This window comes from Primulina tabacum, chromosome 6 (genome assembly GCF_025594145.1).
Source record: "Primulina tabacum isolate GXHZ01 chromosome 6, ASM2559414v2, whole genome shotgun sequence".
Lineage (NCBI taxonomy): Eukaryota > Viridiplantae > Streptophyta > Magnoliopsida > Lamiales > Gesneriaceae > Primulina > Primulina tabacum.
In genome coordinates, this window is record NC_134555.1 from 2,231,445 (window position 1) to 2,253,463 (window position 22,019).

Sequence of the window (22,019 nt, forward strand, 5' to 3'; positions counted from 1 at the left end):
TATAATGTTTAGATTTTAAACTTTGATAAATATATTTTCTTTATTATATAAAAGATATTTAAATTTTTAAATATATTTTTACTATATTATATTATTATTTTACGTAATATAACGATTTATCAGCTCGACCGTTGATTCAACGATCGAATTGATTGAATTATTTTTATAATAAACCGGTTCGATCCTCATTATGAAAATGTTGTTCATGTACATTTATATATTGGCACACGTGGCAATTATTATTATTATTTTTGGCTGAAAAGTATGTGGCAAAGTAATTTGATTGTTCTCAAATAATATTTCAGATTCAAACCTTAACAAAGCCAACAAGAGTAAGATTTAGACGAAAAGAACATTTTTATATATTTTATTTTAAATGCTCGGTGAATTTATGTACACATGACTCTCAAAGTTGGTTTCTTAAATTTTTATGTATATAATAATTCTGATTTATAAATTTAAAGATGCGTACAATTAAAGATTTAACTCAAAACCTTAAGTAACTTGTAGGGTTTGGTGGATGCCTAAAAAAAACAAAAAAAAAAAAAAAAAAACTGAATCTGTGGATTTTCCCAAGTTTTGTGTTTCCGGACATTATTATGTACTCTAATCATGATTTTCTTTCATAACATGAAACACAAACATACTTTCTTATATCGCAAGTTTAATATTGTCCAAGTTTTAGCACCGTCTCATCTTGCATGATTCCAAATACCTCAACATTTTAGCCAAAAATAGACAGATTAATAAATAAAACTATAATGTTTACCCTTGAAACAAACATAACATATCATACTGGAGTTGCTAATATAATAAAATCCAAAAGATTTCACTGAACAAAAAGGAAATAACCAAAAACGAACTGACGAAATCATAATACAAAACCAATTAAATCCACTCGAGAACCCATTTCCATTCTTTCCTGTATTGTGTCAAAAAATTGAAGAGAATCCTAGAAAAAAATTTATCTACTGTGAAGATCTTTTTAGCGGGGAATGCTAACATGTGTTTAAATAATATTGTAAAAACACACACGAGTAGAAAAATTCTGACAAACAGCTAATGCATCCGACATCTTAACATCCCATTTTTGCACGTTTCATACTGATGGTATTGAAAGGTGAAACACTGCCACTTGGTCCCAGGCTCTCCTCTCTTATGTTGGAATTTATCATGGCTAACTCATGGAGTTGCTGACTCTTGACAAAATCCTGTGATTCATCCTTCAAGAAAACAAACAAAACAATAATAAGAATGTGCAAAGATGACCAGTAGCAACCGAAAGCAAGAATGTTTTGGCATGTTCTAACTACAGAGAGGCCAGTATCAATGGCACTCATGGTCTAACTAAGACGAGATTACAGAATTCACTGTCGTTAGAAGATCCAGGGAGGAATCTTTAGCATTTACTAGTGAATAGAATTAAAGGGTCCAGCTATTCAGACTTGGGACTTGCTTTTCAGCAATTTGAAGTTTCAGAAAACAGAGAATTAATTACACAGTGCAGGTGAATACGTTTCTTTCATAGAAATATACGCACCACTGGCTTCAGCAGTTCCTCGATTATCTCTTTTGCTTGCTGTAGTCTAATATCAACAACATTTGCGGGTAAATCAGCCTCAATTAGGACATGGAGCGGTTCATTCAGGTGCTCATAACCTGGTCGGCCCCGTAGCTTCTCTTCCTTCAGAAGACAAACACCGGCAGAATGAAGTTAAATTTAACATCCATTAAAATCTCAAATCATGCCAATTAGCAGTAAATGTACATTTCTACAATAAAAGTACGTCGTATAATTTTGATTCTCCAAAAAAAATGCTACAAAACTCTATCACGAGGAGGGGGAGGGACAATATCTTACCTTTTCAGGATCCTTTATTGAACCCTTTCCTCTAATATATACTCGACATCCTGTACTGGCTTCCACTCGTTTCAATGAATTTCCTCTAGGGCCTAAAAGTCGCCCCACAAAATTGAACTATGAGGCCATAAGATAGGCATTAAGAAGATACTCTAGTGAGGAAGGATGCATGCTGACCCTAGAGTGTGAATGCACAAAAAATGTATTATTGAGAGTCAGGGAAACCAGCTCAATCAAAATCTTACGTTAGGATAGGTATCAACAGGAATTTCTAGGCGCATGATTCTTTTGACGGTGTATGCACTAGGACTTGCTGGAGCTCCATGCCAGCTCATTGTCATGCCAGCGGGGCCGTACCTCTGTAATACAATGGAGAAGTCAAATGGATGTATGTAGTAATTAGGTACCCAAGGCAAAACGAAGGTATGCTCACAGCGTATTCACTTCCAAATTCAATAAGCCGAGAAATAATAATGAAAATCATGAAAAGTTAATGCTGTATCTTTTACAGAACTACTCTTATTTAATCTTTAATTCGATAGAAATTTAAATCCGATCGTAAATTGTAATTGCCACAGAAAAATTGTGTCATAAACAATGAGATCCATGAACCCAGTCCTTTAGATTTTACTTTCATAAAGAACTTTCCTGAAGCCGCATTGATTAAACAGATGGTTTACATGATTCAAAGATTTGCAGTATACCAACCATATTGACTGAAGGAATTGTTACGTTTTAACGATTTCCATTGTTGCCTTGTGAACAGAAAGGCCAAGGTGAGACACTAACATAACCCTTGCACCAAAATTTGGAAGGACTTACCCAATTTGCAAGGTATGGCATTTTGGTAATAATGCAATAAAAGCACTCCTCCAGATAATAACAGATATTAAGAGATATCCAAATTCAAAAAGAAAAGGAAAAAAAAATATTGCAGCCATGTTTACTTTTAGCCTGTAAGTGCAACACTAGCTGTGTGTAAGCATTTGAGTGCACATATATTACAAAAGAAACCAATTACCTCTTGAGTTAGTCCGTTCCAGCCAGCTAACCCTGTACCACCGGCATTTGATAAAAGGTTTGAAGAAGCCATAGGGCTGGGACTTCTATGTCTTAGCCTCTCAAATTCTCCGAAGCCGTGATTGGGCATCATCCCAGTAACCCGCAAGATCTCTGGACAAATAAAAGAAATTAACATTCAAATGATTATCAAACAGCAGCAAAGATATTAGAAGAGGTGTATTTTTACACAAAATATTCATTTACATTTAGATTCTGAACGAAAGATTTCCAAGACCTGATATAAACAGCACCACCACTCATATATCTAGAGCCAACAAGCACATATAAAAGCATAGAGCGGCTGTCTGAAAAAAGGCATAAAATATCCAGACAAAAAGGAGAAGAAGATCCAATTAATTCCCGAAATATAACCTTGATTCAGGAGTCTGCTACAGATGGGAAGAACTTGTGCGAAAGGACCTATATTTTGATGCTCCGCCAGTAGCTCTGATAAATACCGACTGCTAAAATGTGTTTCGAAACAAACACAAAAGGGAGAACCCATATCAATCAGAATCATCAAAATCTTTCAAGTAAACTATAAAAAGAATACAACACAAATATGAAATCAGACCTGTCCGCATCTGGGATGCTTCTAATCTGCGGAGACACGGTTCTGGATGGCGAGAAGCTGGGCTTGTAATGACCCGCCATGTTGAGCTTGCAAATCAAAATATCAGCTGTTCTGTGTCAACACCCACAACTCGAGAAGATTCAAAGAGGGCAATGACAAGAAGAGGAGACGAGAAGAGGAGGAGAGAGATACAAAGACACGGAATACACAACCCTACCCCCAAATATAATGTTTATGCGTATCAAAAATATAATAATATTGTAATTAACAAAAAGAAAATAGAAAATTAGGGTAGAAAAGAGCTGTTAAGATATCAGAGAGGGGGAAAAGAACAGCAAAATAGCCATTTTTTAGCTCAATCTGCCTCGGGCTTTACTCGACTCGACTTCAATCACGGAGTTGCTTAAAAATTGTAGAAAATTGACAGTAACATTAATCGGAAAGTAAAGATTACCCTGTAAAACTTCGATTACCCTGTGAAACTTCGATCACATATTTACCAATACACAGAATGCACAGATTTGCACTTCTTCCTAAATAAAGTTGCTTGGTTTTCTGTCTCCTCCATTAAAGTACTTCTGCGACTCATTTCCTACTGTTTTAGTTGGATTTTTACACTAAATGATAAAAAAAAATGGATATAATTTTGATATCTTTCTTCTCGATTACGATAAAAAAATGTTCGATTATATAAAAAGATCTTGAATTTTCAGTGTCGTGAGAAAAAGTTAATAAGATGAAAATGCACACAGTAATCTTGGGTTTATGACAGATTCGTGCTCATACGATTTATTTTCATATGGATTAAATCGATGAATAGATCTTTTGTGAGTCACACGAATTTTTATCTGTGAGACGATCAACCTATCAATATTCACAATAAAAAGAATGTTCGTAGCATAAAAAAATAATATTTTTTATGGATGACCCAAATAAGAGATCTGTCTCACAAAATACGACGCGTGAGACCGTCTCACGTAAGTTTTTATTTAAATCGATTTATGTTCAAATGAAAATAATTTTTTTTATGAAAAATCTGCCACACAAATTATTTCCTGAAATAATCTCATATGAATTTTTATATTGTTTTTGTCACGAAAACTAGAACATTTTGAGAATTATTTTTTATATTTTAAGAATTTCTTGGATTATTTAAGATGAAATTTTAAAGAATATTTTATAATTGGGATTGCTTTGAAACAGCCCATTTAGAGGTTCATTTATGGCGTGAATTCGTGATATTTACTAATTTTCATTTGATCAAATGGAATCTTGCGGTGGTGAGAAACATGCTACAAATTACATTTGTTTAGTTTTTGGTACTGATATATATATATACACATAGCTCTTATTGCTACTGATATAAACAGCTTGAATATATGATGTTGGAATCCATTGGTTATGGATATGGACTTATTTATTTCATCAACTATTTCGAGGAAGGCGAAAGGAATCAAAGTTCGGAATGTATCGAGGGAGATGAATTTCAAATATATTGATTTCGATTATTTTTATTGTTTAATACAAAACAATAGATCAAATATTAAATTTACGTTTACTTATTTACATATTAATAATATAAAATATAATGAATTTCAGATGTGATCATTATTAAGTTAACTTGAAGTTCATATATATTAACATGAAATATTATAAAAACACGTAAGGGATGAATTTAAAGTTTATGATTTTAATTATCTAATTTGTGAATATCACCCACTTGAACTGAAAATACGATTTTGAAAAAATAATATCAATACTAATTATCCAATATCAAAAGTGAAATATTAAAATCTATTTCATAATGGAATGAGATCATTTGATCGAGTAGGTCTCTTGTGAGACGGTCTCACGGATCTTTATCTATGAGACGGGTCAACCCTACTGATATTCACAATAAAAAGTAATACTCTTAGCATAAAAAGTAATACCTTTTCATGGATGATCCAAATAAGATATCCGTCTTACAAATACGACCCGTAAAACCGTGTCACACAAGTTTTTGTCCTGATACAAAAGGCTACAAAACTTACACGAGGTGTGTGTTTTAACACTATAAATTTTATTTAAAAAAATCTGATATGCAATTGAATTTTGTTTAAAAAGCTGCTTATTCGGTTTAATAAATTTTCCACAAAAAAATAACCAAAATAAAACAAATTTTCTATTTTTCTTTTTTATTTTAGCAATCCAGGTTCATGAAAGCCTGATTTTTCAATCTTTATTTATTTAGTGAGGTGTATTCGATTCAGAGTTTTGATGATTTTTAATACTTTTTCAAATGATAAACTTTTATGGATTTGATAGATGTTTATTGACTTTTACATAATCTCACAGATTTATGTGGATTTATGTGGATTTTTTTGCAAGATTTTTATAAACTTTTGTGGACTTTTTTTATAGAATTTTATAAATTTTGTACTTAATTATAACATATTATTTTTTATTAATTTCTTTGAATTAACAATTAATTGACATGTATAACATATTCAGTTTGAAATTATTTGCAGTATTTATATTAATAAATAAATTTATTTATTTAAAAGTTAAATCATCTAATCCTTACATGTGTTTATATATGTGGGTTTGTATGTATGTTGGTAAATTTTTTAAAATACATCAATTGATTAACATGTAACCTTGTTTTTAAATTGATAATGTACATGTGAAAATAATATTATTTAGTATTGTGTGAATATAATTTTGTATAAAAATATCATAGTTTACATATTAATTGAAAATGCTAAAATAAATTTAAAAAATCATGGTTGATACGAGACTATTCAATTATTAAGAATTAAGCAATATTTTTTTGGATCATCTTTTATTATTATTGAATATTACATTAATTTGTATAAATCTTAAATTAAAAATCACAAAATCAATTCTAGAATTCAAAATTTCATGTGATATTAAAATAAAAAATTATTAAATGAACAATCAGCCAAAAAATGAAAATTTTGAAAAGGAAAAATGAAAATATATATAGAGATACACTTCGAAAATTTGAGAGAGTGATAGAAATATATGAGAGGATAGAAGATAAGAAGAGAGGTGACGTGAAGCGACAGAGAGAAAAATAAATAGCATGTGTCTAAAAGTTAATTTATTTATTTAGTGGTTAGTTAATTTTTTAATTATTGATTAAAGAGTAAGTCTTGTGAGATGGTCTCATGAATCTTTACCTGTGAGACGAGCTAACTCAACTAATATTCATAATAAAAGTAATACTCTTAGCATAAAAAGTAATAATTTTTCATGAATAATCCAAATAAGAGATTTGTCTCGCAAAATACGATCAGTGAGATCGTCGCACGTAAGTTTTTGACATGATTAAAAATAACAAAATTAGTCACATCCAATTATTTATTAAAAATTGACTTAATTCGGTTTAATGTTTGAGTAAATATAATAGAAAACATATGAGTTGTACCTTTCCAGTAAACAAGAAGCATGAAAATGATCGTGAGTCTTGGGCTAGCAGCTTTTTTCTTCCTTCAGCTACCTTGTCTTCGATCGATTAACGATCCGTCGGATTTCCTAATTTAGGATTGCCTCGAGCCCTAATTTCAGTCTCCTCCTGCAGTAATCAGGTCAGCTACACGCTATCTATCTCTATTTATTCTCTGTATTGTTCTTTCTGTCGTTGCATTTTCTTACTTGGACCGTATCTGCGTCCTGTCATTGTGAATCTCCTTCTTTTCACACACACACACAGCCATATATATATATATATAGACACACACACATAATTCATTTTTGGGGGGGGTGAAGTCTCATACTGTGGACTTTTTATCTGGATTTGTGGAATCTCTTCCCCTTTTCTACTGTTTTTGATCATTTCTTGGGTAGCATTTGGTGACAATATTCACGTGACTTTATTGCGCAAAGGAATATGATCCCTCTTCTGATTATTTAAAGTACTTGTTTTTGTTAGTAAATGAGTAGTTTCAGTTTAACTGCGGGTGCAAGTGTTTTGGAGGAATCTTCTCAAGTATCAGCACCGGAGGACAATCGTTTTACTTTGGCTGTGAACAACACGTCGCTGAATCTTCTTTCGACCACATGTGCTGTATGCCAAAGAATCTTATCGTCTGGCAATGAATCGAGCGGCATAGAAGCCCTGCCGGGTGTCTGCGGAGATTGCAGATTCTTTTTGGAGGACATTGAAACCAATTCACCTGATGTTTATAGAAGGAGAATGCCTGTGACAAGAAGGAGAAATTATGGGAGTTCTGAGTCAATTGAAACTTTGTTTTCGCAACAATTTTCCGAATTGAATGCTATGGAAAGACAAACCCACTCGGTAGCGGTGGAGCATGATAATCAATCTGTCAATTATTATGGAACTCGAAGGTTAGTTCAGCGTGCTAGTTCGCATACTACTCCGAGTGGGTCCAGAAGATGGAGGAGAGTGTTTTCTGACACTGAAAGTGATGGTTTTGATTCTATATATGGGGAGAGTGAATCAAATGCCAGCCTCATGAGATATAGGGTTTTCCATGGTGAGGGTGATACCTTATCTTCTAGTGCCTACGGTGGAGATTCTGATGTGTCAGCAGACGGGCAGAGTTTTTTGGAGATAGGAAATTTTGGATATGCTGATGGAGGAGGTGGCCTAGATAGTGATACTGATATTGATCCAATGAATGCTGGTGTCTACCAATGGAGTTCGGAAGATCAGGGGGTAGAAGATGAAGAAGAAGATGACAATGGTAGTGAATGGGAGGAAGCTAATGTCGAGGAAAACATGGTTGAATCATTGAGAACTGGAGACCATCATCATGGTCCATTAGGATTCAACAGGAACAATTTGTACATGGCTTGGTCCAGACAATCACGGTCCCCTCGTGTTGATGGTACAATTTCACTTGGAGCTAGGAATAGGACTCGTTCCGGTTATACTGAATTGTTATCAAATTTTGACGAGTTGGAGACACAAAACTATGCTGGAGTTTTTGGAGATTACATGGATGTGAGAGAATTTGAATATTCTCTGGAACATCTTGCTGAAACTGATATTTCTATGATGGGAGTGCCTCCTGCTGCCGTGTCTTTTGTAAATAGCTTGCCCGAAATTAGGATTGATGGACAGTATGAAAACCTGGATAATTTGTCATGCGCAATCTGCAAGGAATGTCCAAGTGTGGGCACTGTTTTAAACCAACTTCCTTGTCTTCACCTCTATCACCCCTCTTGCATCTTGCCATGGTTAAGCACACGAAATACATGTCCTCTCTGCAGATATGAGCTTCCAACTGATGACATTGATTATGAAGAAAGGAAAAGGAACAGGGGAAATGAAGTTGAGATACTTAGTATGCATCTGAATGATGATGGTTCGTCAAATGACGTGGATAATGCTGTGGCAGATGAACTTTCTCAATTTCATCATGGCGAAGGTGCTCAAGTGGAACCGCTTAATGCAAATTCCGATACAGAGAACTGTGGTTGGAAGATTCCAAGAAATAGATGGTTCTTTGCGGCTGCAGTTGCTCCTATTGTCAGTATGATCGGCATTTCTCTCATGTTATGGTTAGGCAAGCCTTCGGTGGATGGAGTATGCTCAGGTGGCCACATTCCCTGCCGCAAAGAGAACGGCCAAAGGAGATGGTGGTCGTTCGTATAACTTGTTATGTAACGGTCGAGTTGTGCCACTGACATATATATTTCATCCAAAGTAGTGTAACCCTTTTTTATGTTTTTCTTTGGAAATTCCGAAATCGAGCCTCGTATTGTCGGGGCACGTTAGTTGTCATTTCAATCGAACACAATTATTAATTTGTGTATGCATGTATCTCGGGGGCACGCTTAGTCCGCCGTTTGTTGTTTCCTTGTCATTGGCTACAAGGCGTTTAAAGTGTGGAAGATTATGGGCTTTATATGCAAGAAGTGTAAAGGGGTTGAATTTCATTTATTTATTTTCGTAAAATAAATAATTAAATAAGAGTAAACAACCAAAATCTTTACACGGAAAGGCCTTTGCTCTAACAATGTGAATTATGAGCCTTCCCAGGAGCTTTGTAGCATCTGCTACCGCTCTATGATACTAGTCCAGGTCGATTCGTCAAAACAACTACCGCGAATGCCATCTTATTGTGTTACATTTTAAAAGAGCAAGTGGAGATAAAGAATAATCCATCCAGCCATTGAGAAAATAGCAAATATATGAACCCAGAATAATACACCAGCTGCCTCCCGCCCACATCCTCTCAGATTGGCAACAGCACCTGTGAATGGGGGGATGGAAACATCATTCTTAAATTACCGGTTGATTGCAAGTCAAAGTTCAATCGAGTTAAATATAGAAAATGTCATGTTGTCTTCATACTATGTTTACCTGCAAGCACAGACGAGGGCATTGTGTGCTGGAGGAGGAGGACAAATCTGAACATTTTATCATTCGGGGGAAGAAAACCGAGCTTGTCAGCTAGCATGACAATGCCAAGTCCAGTTGGAGGAACCAAGACCAGTCTCCCAAACACAATAGCAATGGTAGTTCGCAAACCAAGTTTTGAGCTACCTGGTCCTGAAAGGCAAATCATATCCCGGAATCACTTGACTTGATCAGGCACCACGAATGAACTACTATAGGTTATTGAAGGAATTTTGCTACGATAACTCGACTAAATCATCGTGTACAGTACTTCTAAATCATCGTGTACAGTACTTCTAAGTGCCAATTTAGACAACATACATACCATCCACTAGATTGCCTCCTAAGGCCAGCAGTATGCATGGAATCATCGCCTCCCTGATAATCAAATATATTAAAAATAATCATAGCATTTGCAGAGTTTATATAATGGGCAAAGCCAGGCCCACCAGGTCAATTTTTGTGGTATGGGTATATAACCACGGACAATGAACAAGTCAAACACTAAGTATCACGAATATGTAATGATCAATTAACCTATACAAAAATCCATCCATAATTTCACATGGAATAGAATTTTTCAATACCACCCGGAGTTCACCGGAGCTTGAACTAAAACCTATTTAGAGGAAAAATCATATTTTTTCCTTGGTTGATGGGATTAATTTTTTTTAAAAAAATAAATAAATATTTCAAGCCAACAAGTCCATCAGTTAAGCATGTTATCTATCCTCTTTTTGGGGTATAGGACAGACAAGTAAGCACGTCAGAACCAGAGGTTTTCTGTTTTAGTGCATATCATGTCCATTCTTCAATAAGTTAATGATCCCAGAAACAAAGCTAAAGTAATCCTCCAGTTATGAGACAATTAGTTCACCAATGTAAAATAATCAAAGTAATATGGTCAAAAGGTAAATAAATAACTAGATAGATTCACCCTGGGGAAAGAAAAGCATACCCAAGAATCATACAGCTGTCAGTGAAAAAATAGAAAGGAGCATCCGAAGTAAAGATTAATTTCTTCAAAACAGGGACACATCCTATAAATATGGCAACAACCTACGAGGAAAGCAATTTGTTAAATACAAAATTTCATGGAAACGCAGTCGACCAAATCAATGGGATAGCCAGATTTTCTACCAAAATATTCAAAATGAGGAACAGTGAATTACTTCTATCCTCACTCTGTTTATTGTCAATATCCTGATGAACATGCCTAATTGCAAATCAACATGTCTGCACATAAAATCAAGTTGGAGAAAATCTATTGTGAAATTCTATTCTGGATCCATTTTGGAAACTTATTTTGAAATTAAACTTCTTAGTGGGTGTAGGCTAAAAATAGAAAGTAAGAACATTGCAACAAGGAAAAAGGAAACTTATAATTCAACATCTAGAAAGTGCTGCTGAAGAACATGACTAATTTTTACTAATGCAAATAATCAATTTTGAACTGGTATTAATGATTGACAATGATAACTAACTTCCCAGTCAAATGTTGCGAACCATAAAAAATAAATACTATGAACGACATTAGCTGCACCAAGCCATAGAGTAATAAGAAAGCTAATAAAAGATAAGAGAAACTGATCTTACAGAAGCAATAATTGGTGGTTGAAAGATTTGATTGAGCTTCAATTTTTCATATATAATTTTTAGAAAATGTTTAACCTGCATGGCAAGACAGCAGAAGGCAAAATAAAATTAATGGCAAAACTTATACCGACAAATCCAACCATCTAAATAAACTTCATCGCATGTCTCACTTTTGCATTATAGGGGGAGCATCGAGGTCAACAGGACATTTTCAAAATAACTAAATCTAAGGCTTATTGTGGACATCACTCTTTATAGTTTTTTGAGATGTCGAAATTACAAGACGATTAATAACTAGCATAAGCACTAAATGGTGGCTTTTCTTACTTTGTGACTAAAAAATACCAGACATACGCAAATATTCATACAGCTTTAACACTAAAAATGATGGGAAACCTTTGTGTTCTACAGTTAGATAGAGGCGAAATTATATCTGCATTAGATCTTGGATAAGAAAATGAAACTAACATAAGTTCTTCAGTTCTCACCTTATCTTTCTTAGTATAGCTAGAATCATTTGAAATAGTCTCCTCCATAAGTAGGGGAACATTCTGAGAAGAACTATCTTTAGCAGCAGAGTTAGAGCTTATCCTTGTAGGATTCTTAACAGGAAGTTTTCCATCTTCAACGTCAAATGTACCACCGGGTGGCGGTGCTAGCATATTAAAAACATATGTATATACAACAATTGCACCAACCTGTGGCAAAAAAATTGCATAGTTACCATGTGCGCGTAAAGTTGTTGAAAAGGCTTAAAGCCATATTGGCTTATGTTTGAGTGGTGTGTGCTTTTTCAGTTTTGATGCTAAGCATCATGATGTCTATCTTGGATATATTTCCAAAAAGCAACAACTACACAGAAGAGGAAACATGTGAAAGGCCTCAAGGGTCTGTGTAGCTCCAAAAGCTGCAAAAGGTTGGATGTGGTTTTCTTCATTTAAAACTGGTGTATTCGCTGAATCTGAGCTGCAGTAATCATGGGACTAAATAAAGCAACGACTTACCCATTGACCGAATGAGATGTAAGCATTTCCATCTTGAGAACATTTACTACTGTCCCCGAAAGGATTTGACTTATCTTGACACAATGCAGCAATCAAAACAAGAGGCACATTTCCAATATTTCCTGAGAGCAGAGAAATTCCAATATTCAACTTTTAGATTCATGTCCTAATGCAATAATTTTAAACCTATTTTCAACCCAAACTTCAAAATGTGACAAGAAGTGCTCATTTTAAGACATGCCACTCGGCTTGACAACATGTAATCATACAGATTAGAATGTGTTAATTTTTAAGCATCAATTATCATGCTAGTGTCCTATCCCTGAATCATGGTGATAACTCGCAACAAACAATTATAGTAGCAACCTTTATGAATCAATAAACACGCATCTTGTTCTTCTCACCCTAAAATTTTGGAAATGATAATATTAAACCATAGATGACCGTAGAATTTGAACAAAGGAAGGAAAATTAAATTATCTTCACTTTAAAACATTCATAATTATATTATGGTGATAAATTGGTGTCATGTTTGTCCCTGCTTTTTGCAATATCTCAAGAATAAGCTATTGCTTGTGATAAAAATCACCCAGCCGAAATCTCCATCAACAACGAAGCAACAAAGTCACATTCCTAAAACTTCTAACGAACCTCATACTGCTACAGGAATGAAATTAACACTTGAATATTTACCGATTCCAATTTGTATTATGGTAAACTTGAAGAATGGATAAGGAGGACGAGCAATGCAGGCAACAAGAAGCCCTATGATAGAGCCTGTTATAGTGGCTATAACAACATTAACAGGAATAAACCACCTGCAAGACAAGAACATGGATTGAGCACTTAAATCGGTCATTGCTATTTAAGAAGAGTGAATAACTGATACAAAATCCTTACCATTCAATCATTTTTTGAAAAGTGATTGCTTGTCCTAGTTGAGAGAATATCAAACATGGGAGCAGAAGTGAGAAGACGAGCTGCGTCAAGTCATACAAACAATAACAACTGATGAGAAGACAGACATAAGATTCAAATCTGGAGAAAAATCTATGTTGTCCACTTACCCCATTTAAAAGTTTCCTTCCATTAGAAGGTAAGATGTTTACAAACTTCGAGGCCATAAGAAATCCAAGGAAACACATGGTAAAAACTTTTGCTATGGGCAGAACAGCAATCTTGATGCTTCCAAGCAACGACGTTCCGCCCCTGGGTGGTTCAGTTAGGACCTGAACCAGAAACCTTTGCATTCTATTCATCATCTCCTCTCCTTCAAAATATTTTTTAAGCTTCAAATTGTAGCAAGAAATAGTTATTCTTGAGACTTGCGGTTGAGAAGTCCCCGCTGGATATGTCTGTTTAACGTAACTTTCTGTGTCCACAAAAATTCAAAAGAAAAACAAAGTTATTGGAAAGCAGGGAAAACATCATAAAGAGAAATCGTGGATGGAAAGAATATTTTTTCTTAATACATATACATATAATAAAAATCCCGTCTTTAAGACAGAACGAATAAAAAAGGGCAGGGAAAAAAAGGACCCGATAAACCAATAAAAAAACGGAGGCAAATCATAACGTCGACGATGAATAAGGAACAGCGAGGAGGACATACAGCTGAAAATACCCCAACAGTTGAACTACACAGCAGGCTGGCAGTGGCAGGCCCTGATATTCCTATTGCAGCAGCCACGCAACAAAATGCACCTGTTCCTTTTCTGACAATAATAACGCCAACAACGAACACTATTCCTTGTGGGAACCGAATAATGTAAGAACGATAGACTTGACAGATGTATATAATATATAGGGTTCGGTACAAACCAATAGTCACAATGACGATGTTACTTAACGATTCCTTTTTATAGTCAAAGTCTTTCGATTCCAGAACAGAATCATCCGGTTTCGAAATCAACCATCCCCACTTGTTCTACCGAAGTTTCTCGAGAGTGGGATCCACCGATACCCACCATATGCTGTGGTTCTTGTGGCGTGGGGACCTTCCTCGTGATGCCAGGCGTTGCTTTTGCTTCGACGTTACGAATATTTAATCGATAATCGATTGATTATGTGAGTTTCCATGGAATAGAATAGTGCCTGACCCCTTTTGATGCCGACTCTTGTGTTTTTTATATATGGACCTGCGTGTTTCTTTCACTCTATTAATTAATTACTGATAATGGTTCCATTTTGTCTTGCTCGAAAAAAATAAGAGAAATAAATCAGTAATCCCATTTTTGTCAAATAATTCTCCAGAAAATTTCTATTGTGAGACGGTATCACGAATCTTTATCTGTTAGACCGGTCAATTCTACCGATATTCACAATAAAAAGCAATACTCTTAGCATAAAAAGTAATATTTTTCCATGGCTGACCCAAAAAAGAGATCCATCTTACAAAATACGACATGTGAGACCGTCTCACACAAATTTTTGTCATTCTCCAGAACTCGTGAGAAATAAACTGATAAAATACTTGATTGAAAACTCATCCGGTTTATTATTTTATTCAGAAAAACTCATGTGACACAGTTTCATAGATCAAATTTTTATGATATATATTTTATTTGGATCACCCATGAAATTTTTTAATTTTTTATTGTAAATATAGATATAGTTGACTCATTTAATCGTCCCTTGATAGACCTACTGTTATTTTATTCTACGAGAGTCAATCTGCAATTCAGAGCAACCCACCCATTTTGTGACCTGGGGTGGCCATCATTTGGATGAGGCCAAAAATTGTCAACCATAACTCTTCAATTTTTAGTTATATTACGCGGAATTGTGACGGTATGATGTGGTCGACCTGCCCGTTATTTGGACGAGTCAAGAAATTATAGATCCAACCCGTCTATTTGACATGACTGGAGCAATCCAACCTGACGATCTAGCCATTTTGATAGATCTCCTAGATGAGATGAGGAGCTTTTTTAAATAAGCCATTATCATCACATAGCATATATATACTACTTGTTCGTACCGTCTTTTTCCTCTTAAGTTTCTTCGATTTTTTTAATTAATATGTAATGTTTGGATACATGCAGTTTGTGTTATTTTATATTTAGCCAGGGATATTATTATTGGAAACATCTCGATAGAATATAGTAACTCACATGTGATATCGATTCGAGTATTACGATCTACTAGTTTGTTAGAGATGATTCAAATTGTATATACAGTAATTCGTTCATACCACTGCACATAATCATCATCGGTTTCTCTTGATCTTCCATGTCGTTCACCTTACACAACGTACCTAGACTTTGTTTCCACATACGAATTGCATTTTTATCATATTCATTACATTATGTATTGCGATGACTTATCTTTGTGATATTGCATAAGTCATCGTAAGTTGGAATAGACGGTCTCATTTTGAATTGTCACATCATGTGATTGATATTATGCATCTCTAAAATCTCAAAGCAGATCAAGAGGCAAAAACTCGTCAGATATTATTATCGCATGAATCAATAATAATTTCTACATTCATATCATTTTTTTGTACATGATCTATTCAAACTGCCAAAAAAAAGTTACACAATATTAAAAATGATAAAAATTAAATAAAGGTCAATTAATAATTAAAAAAAACTCAATATTGTTCATATGATCAAAACAATCCCTTATAATTATTAGCATGTGTGTCGATATATGAGTGGAACTAAATACAGATTTTCACCTAATACATGGAAAAATATGATTATATATTCGAATATTTAAAATATTTTATATTATGACATCAATTTCAAATATTAATGACCATAGAGAGCAACTGGAAATGTTTCGAGGTTACGAACATGCACTACAAAAGATATACCATGTATGTCAGGGTTAACAAATTTGATCTTGCTATATGTCTATATCTGTCAATTATTATAAATAAACTAAAAGATGTATAAAATAATAAAATATATTATGTATACATGTCGGATTTTAAAGACCCGACTATATTAGACGTTCCTATACAAGTTTATAGCATAACTCGCGATATAAAAAAGTTAAAATTGCACTACCTCAACTATAGGGGTTCACTCGATCGATACCACGGAGTAATTGCAAAAACAAAAGCCCGACTTCTTCTCCTTGGTAATCTAGAAACATTATTCTTCTGATTATCACCAATGCCACACATGGACTATATTTAACAACATCAACATATGATCTTTCATTATCAATACTGGTGGATTCACAACGAGCATGTAAAAAGATAATAAACAAGTAATTGTCTTCAAAATGTGATGATAGATGTTCATATCCCAACAACTCTAGACACATATGTCACCATTCAGTAACTTTATTTGAATAATCTACTATAATCACATGTTTCCCATCAATATTTAAATTCCAAATAACATAAACATCTTGCAAAGTGATTGGAGCTTCACCATTTCTAAAATTAAATTGATGCATCTCACGGCGCCACCGTTCAACAATAGTAGTAATAAGATAATTATCATATACAGGAAAGTCATATTTTAGAACACTATATAACCTCATATGATTTAAATACGCAAACTCACGATTGTGTATATTATCTATAAGCTCAAATAATATTAACTCATACAATATTATCAATATTTTTTAAAGAATCTGTTAATCAGATGTGTTGATTGTAAATACAGAACACTATGATCTTCTGAAACTCGATTAACAGCCACCATGTAACAAATAATAAAAATCATAAATTACTATTAAAAATATATTAATATTTAATAAATATAATAAAAGTGTTAATAACTAAAATATTTTATAATAATACTAAATATGCATATATATAACATCATTGGATGATATAAGTTTCTCAGAATTTCATGAAAATTTACACTATATCTTAGAGATCCAAATACTAAAATCTGATCACATTAAATAAAGGTTGAAATATTTTAGATCACACCGATGTAAATATAAAACAATTATTGAAAAGTTTGGCGGATACCTATTTATGTGATTGAAAACCATTCAAGTTGTTGTCACATCGGTTTGTATGCACCACACTTCATGAATTTAAATTAAATTCACTGGAACGTTTTGATTAATACAGATAGGCTAGATTCCTCATAAATAATAATTTATTAATCGAGTGAGTACGTTACACAGGGACGGAATCCAGGAATATGAGTTTGGGGGTTTGAACTCAATATAATAAGTTACATATTATTAAAAAAATTACATTATATTGTTAAACGAAGTTATGTCATATGAGATTTTGATACATAAAATTCATTTATAATAGAATTTACAACTATATGTTTAGCTAAATCTCATTCAATATAGAGTGTCAAATAATCGGCAAGAAAATCATCCTCCATTTTATTGCGAAGTGCCGTCTTCACATATTTCATTGCTGAAAAAGCTCGCTCAGTACTGGCGGTAGACACAGATAATGTCAAAACAAGATGAATCAATCTAGTCAATCAATGACTCAACAACAAACAATCAAAATTTAAGAATCAATGGCTCATAAACAAATATTCAAGCAATATCGATCGATTAAATGACGAAAAATCTATACAAATCAGCTTATAAATTTTTTTATAAAAAAATTTTACAAACAAATATTTAAGTATTTTTCCACTAATGAAACATTAAAAACTTTTTTAAATTACTTATCTAAACATAATCCAATTATCGATTCTTTAAAATTTTAAATTTAAAATATGACATCAATAATAAAAATTAAACTAACAAAAATCTGAAAGTTTTTGAAAAAATCATTTATAAATATTTATTAATCGACAATACAACATATTATGAAAAATGGAGTTAAGAACGCATAGCTGATAGGAGAGGGATTGTCATATCAATGAGGAGTATATAATGGCGTAATTAAACGTGTTCCAAAAACAAACAAAAATCCCAATTATTAATAGCAGATTAATGTTCTATTTTGAAATAGTTCAAGTTATAATCCTAAACAAGTAATAAAATAATTATCAAACAAATAAACAAGTAATAATCAATTAATGATTCAACAACAAACAAAGAGGACAATAAGGTGTACATGTACGTTAGGGTTGTGAATGTATTTGACTGATAGTTCAAAAATCAAATTGAATAAATGAAAACATTATATTATAGGGCAAAGCTAACTCCTGGCTTTTTTTCACCTTTTTGTCTAGCATCAGCATTTTCATGGCCACCGCATCTTCCCATGTGTAGGCAACGATTGGCAGTCCTTTTCTACAAGTTTCATGTCATTACATGTTCTTATGTCCTAAGCAGTAATTGTGGAGCTAAGAAAATTGGTGGGATGGACTATGAACTTATGGGTGGGCTGAAATTTTTATTAAGTATAAAAAAAGGGCTGGGCTACAGCCCAGTACAAGCCCTCAGCTACATTCATCCCTAATGTTACATATGGTGTATCGAATACGATTTATCTAATTAACGTAGTTTACATATTATTGTATTAGTCGAATAATTTATCTAGTGTTTACCGAAATATAGGGACTTCTAGTTTTATCGTCATAAAAAATTCATAATAATAGAAAATAAATGATTTAAAGAATAAAATTATATTACAACCGATATTTAAAAATTCATTATGCTTTATTCAATTTTAGATAAATTAAATTAATAAGTTAGAACTTTTTATTTGTATTACTAAATTACACCAAATTAATAATAAATCAAAATTATTTATTTAGTAATTTGTACGTACATGCAACGCACGTAGATGACACAAGGAAAAAAAATTAAGATTTTCTCGCGATTTTAAAAAAAATAAGCCCAAAAATAAATAACCGCTATGCATTTGATAAAACACAATTAAAAAGAAAAAAAATGGTAAATTTGTTTTAAATCACTACACTCAAACTTATATTTGAATTCGGTCTCTGTCAAAAAAATTATATATTTTTACTACCTGATCCACGACAAAATATGTTTGCACTATCTGAGTTCACATGTCTTATTTCAGATAAAAATCGATACAAAACATTAAAAACATAGTAATAATATATTATATGTGAGCACAAACTAATTCTGATTTTGTATTAATAGATATGATTTTTGAGTACCAAAATATGTATAATAAATATTTATATTAATGACACATTTATCATCTCATATGAAAATTGAAATAAAATATTGAAAATATGATAATAATAAATGATATAGAGTATCAACAGTTTCATATATAATATTAATATATGATTGTTAAGTAATTTAATATATTTAATAAATATTGATATTAATAAAGTTGCTCATCTTATACTCAAAATCTCAACATTTTATGCCAACGACACCTTTTACTCCATTATTTTTACTAATTAACCTTTTTTAAAATAATCACAGATAAATTTTTATATATCTATTGAATAGAATTTCATAGGTAAGTTGGCACTAAAAGAATTAATTACACAAAGCTGAATTTATTTAATCTAAAAAAGCAAAAAAATAAAATAAAAATAATGTGTGAGTTTTTAATCGTTTCAATAAATTTTAGGTTAGAATAATTATAATTACGAAGAAATTGTATGGTTTTTTTGGTCCCTGGATAATACTGAAAATTAATTTCGTCCCATTTTAGGGCAAGATTCATCTTGGAAACACTGCAATTTAATTCCTTTTATTGGCTTTATAAATCTTGTTGTGCTACAATTGAACCCTCGATTTAATTGTTTTGATGCTCTGTTATACGTCAGAGATTTTGAGCTCGGATTCGTGCGAATTCAGTTAAATTTTGACCCAATTCTGATTTTTGTTTTTTTGGCGTAGAAGATTTGTTGTTTTTCATTGGATTGCGGGGATATTCAGACAGATATTGTACCTTTCCGAGACTGTTGATTGATACTGGCATTCCCTCTTGGAGTCATGGGGTCTGAGTTATGTGCGAACGGATTGGAAATGGAAGGTACTGTATCTTCTAATTTCATTCATAATTGCGTTTTTCCGAAGGCGGACTCTCCCAAAGTGGAAGAAAAGAACGTTAGAAGGTTCCCTGAATCTCCGAATTTGACATTGGATCAGAGACATACATCTACTGGGCGGACTGTAACTCCCGGTTCCGACCGAACGAGAGCGGAACGAATCCTTGATATGCCATTCCAAGTCACGTCGGTTTCTTCCCCTCCCAATGTGCGTTGCTTCGATTTAATCGGCAACGGCTCGCAGACACCTAAAGAGAGCATCTTTGATCAGTTTTCTCCTGTTCTTGACAAGTTAATGCTAGCTCCTTCCCGTCAGAAAATGCATGGAAGAATCTCGAAACAATATCGTGAGGCGGCTCAGCTTCTCTAGCACGACAAATTCGGTAATTAGGAATCAAGAAGCCCGCGATTATAAAATCTCTGAGGAAGAGCAGATGTTCGATATTGTGTATAACGACCTACTGGATGTTATTACTTCGGAGCGGACCAATGGATTTGCTTCCAAATCCCCGTCCCAGGTTTTGGATTCAGATGGATTTTGCACCCCTAAATTTGCAGTACGCCTTGCCGGAATCCCTGAAACATGTCCTGCAGCACCAAAGAAGTCCAGGAGTAAGTATAGAAACATTGACAAGAACTTACGTAGAAAACTGGAATTTTAGCTGCTTTTCTTTGAGGGATTTATGAAAACTCCACGGAGTGCAATAGAAATCTAGCTCATACTGACTTAGATCCATGTATTTGTACCTTGACATCTTCTTGTCGCCTTAATGTCATGTTATCTTGTTAGCATTTTTTGTTGGACAATTCCATTTGTACTATTTAGTCCGTTAGTCTCCCCTGTAATGGCAACTAAATGTGAGACAACTGTTAAAATTCTCTGGGTAGGAGAAGAGTTGTATGTGATTAATCTTCATTCGATATCATGTTCCTATTTTCCCAAGGCACTTAGGATGCGTTGTGTTCCCCTTCTTCCTACGTTCGCATGTTAAAAAGTATGGCTGGTGCAATTTTCTGGTTTCTGTAGAGTTTAATAAGTAGGCAAAAGGACACATGGCTTGATGGTAACTAAGTAATCGCCATTGAAAGAGAATGGAAGGTCAGGTTTTGGATATGTGTCTTCGAGCTTTTGAAACAAAATGTGATACAATGAAGTAGATGTGTTTGTTAAACAAAGCTACACATGAAACAATGTAAATCTGATATGTTTTAAATTAACCAAGTGCAATGTACTTACTCATACACCGTAGATAGATCAAAACTAATACGTAGAATATATCCACGTTATTCTGGGTCAAACGATGAACAGTGTACAAACATAACAACGAACTAGTTTAGAATATACAGTACGCTTCATAATAAGTTTTACGATCTTACGTTGAAAAGCATATTATATGATTATTGTATATTCAAGAACTTTTATTTATGCACCTTGTATGAATATACAAATAAATTAAATGTTATAATCAGATAAAATTATAAAATATTATTAAAAAAAATATTTTTATATAAAATTCGATAAAACTCATGCTACAAATTGTGTCGTTCGATATCTACCTTAACATCATACAGGGGGCAGAGATGCTTGTCACTTGTCAGTTTGTACTTGAGTTTTATTTAGAAACTATTTATTTATTAGCGTATGTCAGTTTCCACCATAGAAACGAGGTGG

The 22,019-nt window shown here is 33.3% G+C and overlaps 4 protein-coding genes across 8 annotated transcripts; 2 read left to right on the forward strand and 2 right to left on the reverse strand.

The window, feature by feature from the left end:
- Window positions 1-848: 848 nt before the first annotated feature.
- LOC142548628 (KH domain-containing protein At2g38610-like) lies at window positions 849-4,108 on the reverse strand. Of its 2 annotated transcripts, none has more exons than XM_075657062.1 (7): window positions 3,498-4,108; window positions 3,296-3,384; window positions 2,883-3,034; window positions 2,107-2,220; window positions 1,862-1,978; window positions 1,541-1,684; window positions 849-1,223 (listed from the first exon to the last, which is right to left on the reverse strand). In XM_075657062.1, the coding sequence occupies exons 1-7, from the start codon at window positions 3,575-3,577 to the stop codon at window positions 1,077-1,079; spliced, it is 843 nt and encodes a 280-aa protein (XP_075513177.1). In that variant the 5' UTR covers window positions 3,578-4,108; the 3' UTR covers window positions 849-1,076. The 2 variants fall into 2 exon arrangements, with proteins under 2 accessions (XP_075513177.1, XP_075513176.1); XM_075657061.1 differs by having other exon boundaries at window positions 3,296-3,387; window positions 3,498-4,106.
- Window positions 4,109-6,933: 2,825 nt separating this feature from the next.
- Window positions 6,934-9,327, forward strand: LOC142548630 (uncharacterized). The gene is made up of 2 exons (XM_075657063.1): window positions 6,934-7,090; window positions 7,435-9,327. Exon 2 carries the CDS (start codon window positions 7,438-7,440, stop codon window positions 9,124-9,126), a length of 1,689 nt encoding a protein of 562 aa, XP_075513178.1. The 5' UTR covers window positions 6,934-7,090; window positions 7,435-7,437; the 3' UTR covers window positions 9,127-9,327.
- A 57-nt stretch (window positions 9,328-9,384) lies between these two features.
- LOC142548631 (protein PIN-LIKES 6-like) lies at window positions 9,385-14,590 on the reverse strand. Of its 4 annotated transcripts, none has more exons than XM_075657064.1 (11): window positions 14,050-14,590; window positions 13,541-13,845; window positions 13,374-13,453; window positions 13,167-13,291; window positions 12,474-12,595; window positions 11,958-12,167; window positions 11,470-11,544; window positions 10,832-10,932; window positions 10,199-10,251; window positions 9,838-10,026; window positions 9,385-9,727 (listed from the first exon to the last, which is right to left on the reverse strand). In XM_075657064.1, the coding sequence occupies exons 1-11, from the start codon at window positions 14,081-14,083 to the stop codon at window positions 9,606-9,608; spliced, it is 1,416 nt and encodes a 471-aa protein (XP_075513179.1). In that variant the 5' UTR covers window positions 14,084-14,590; the 3' UTR covers window positions 9,385-9,605. The 4 variants fall into 4 exon arrangements, with proteins under 4 accessions (XP_075513179.1, XP_075513183.1, XP_075513182.1 ...); XM_075657068.1 differs by having other exon boundaries at window positions 14,295-14,589; XM_075657067.1 differs by having other exon boundaries at window positions 14,098-14,589.
- Window positions 14,591-19,955: 5,365 nt separating this feature from the next.
- Window positions 19,956-21,463, forward strand: LOC142547992 (uncharacterized). The gene is given in 2 exon segments (XM_075656366.1): window positions 19,956-20,669; window positions 20,671-21,463. Coding segments are annotated over 2 exon segments (717 nt in total). The 5' UTR covers window positions 19,956-20,291; the 3' UTR covers window positions 21,010-21,463.
- Window positions 21,464-22,019: the final 556 nt, after the last annotated feature.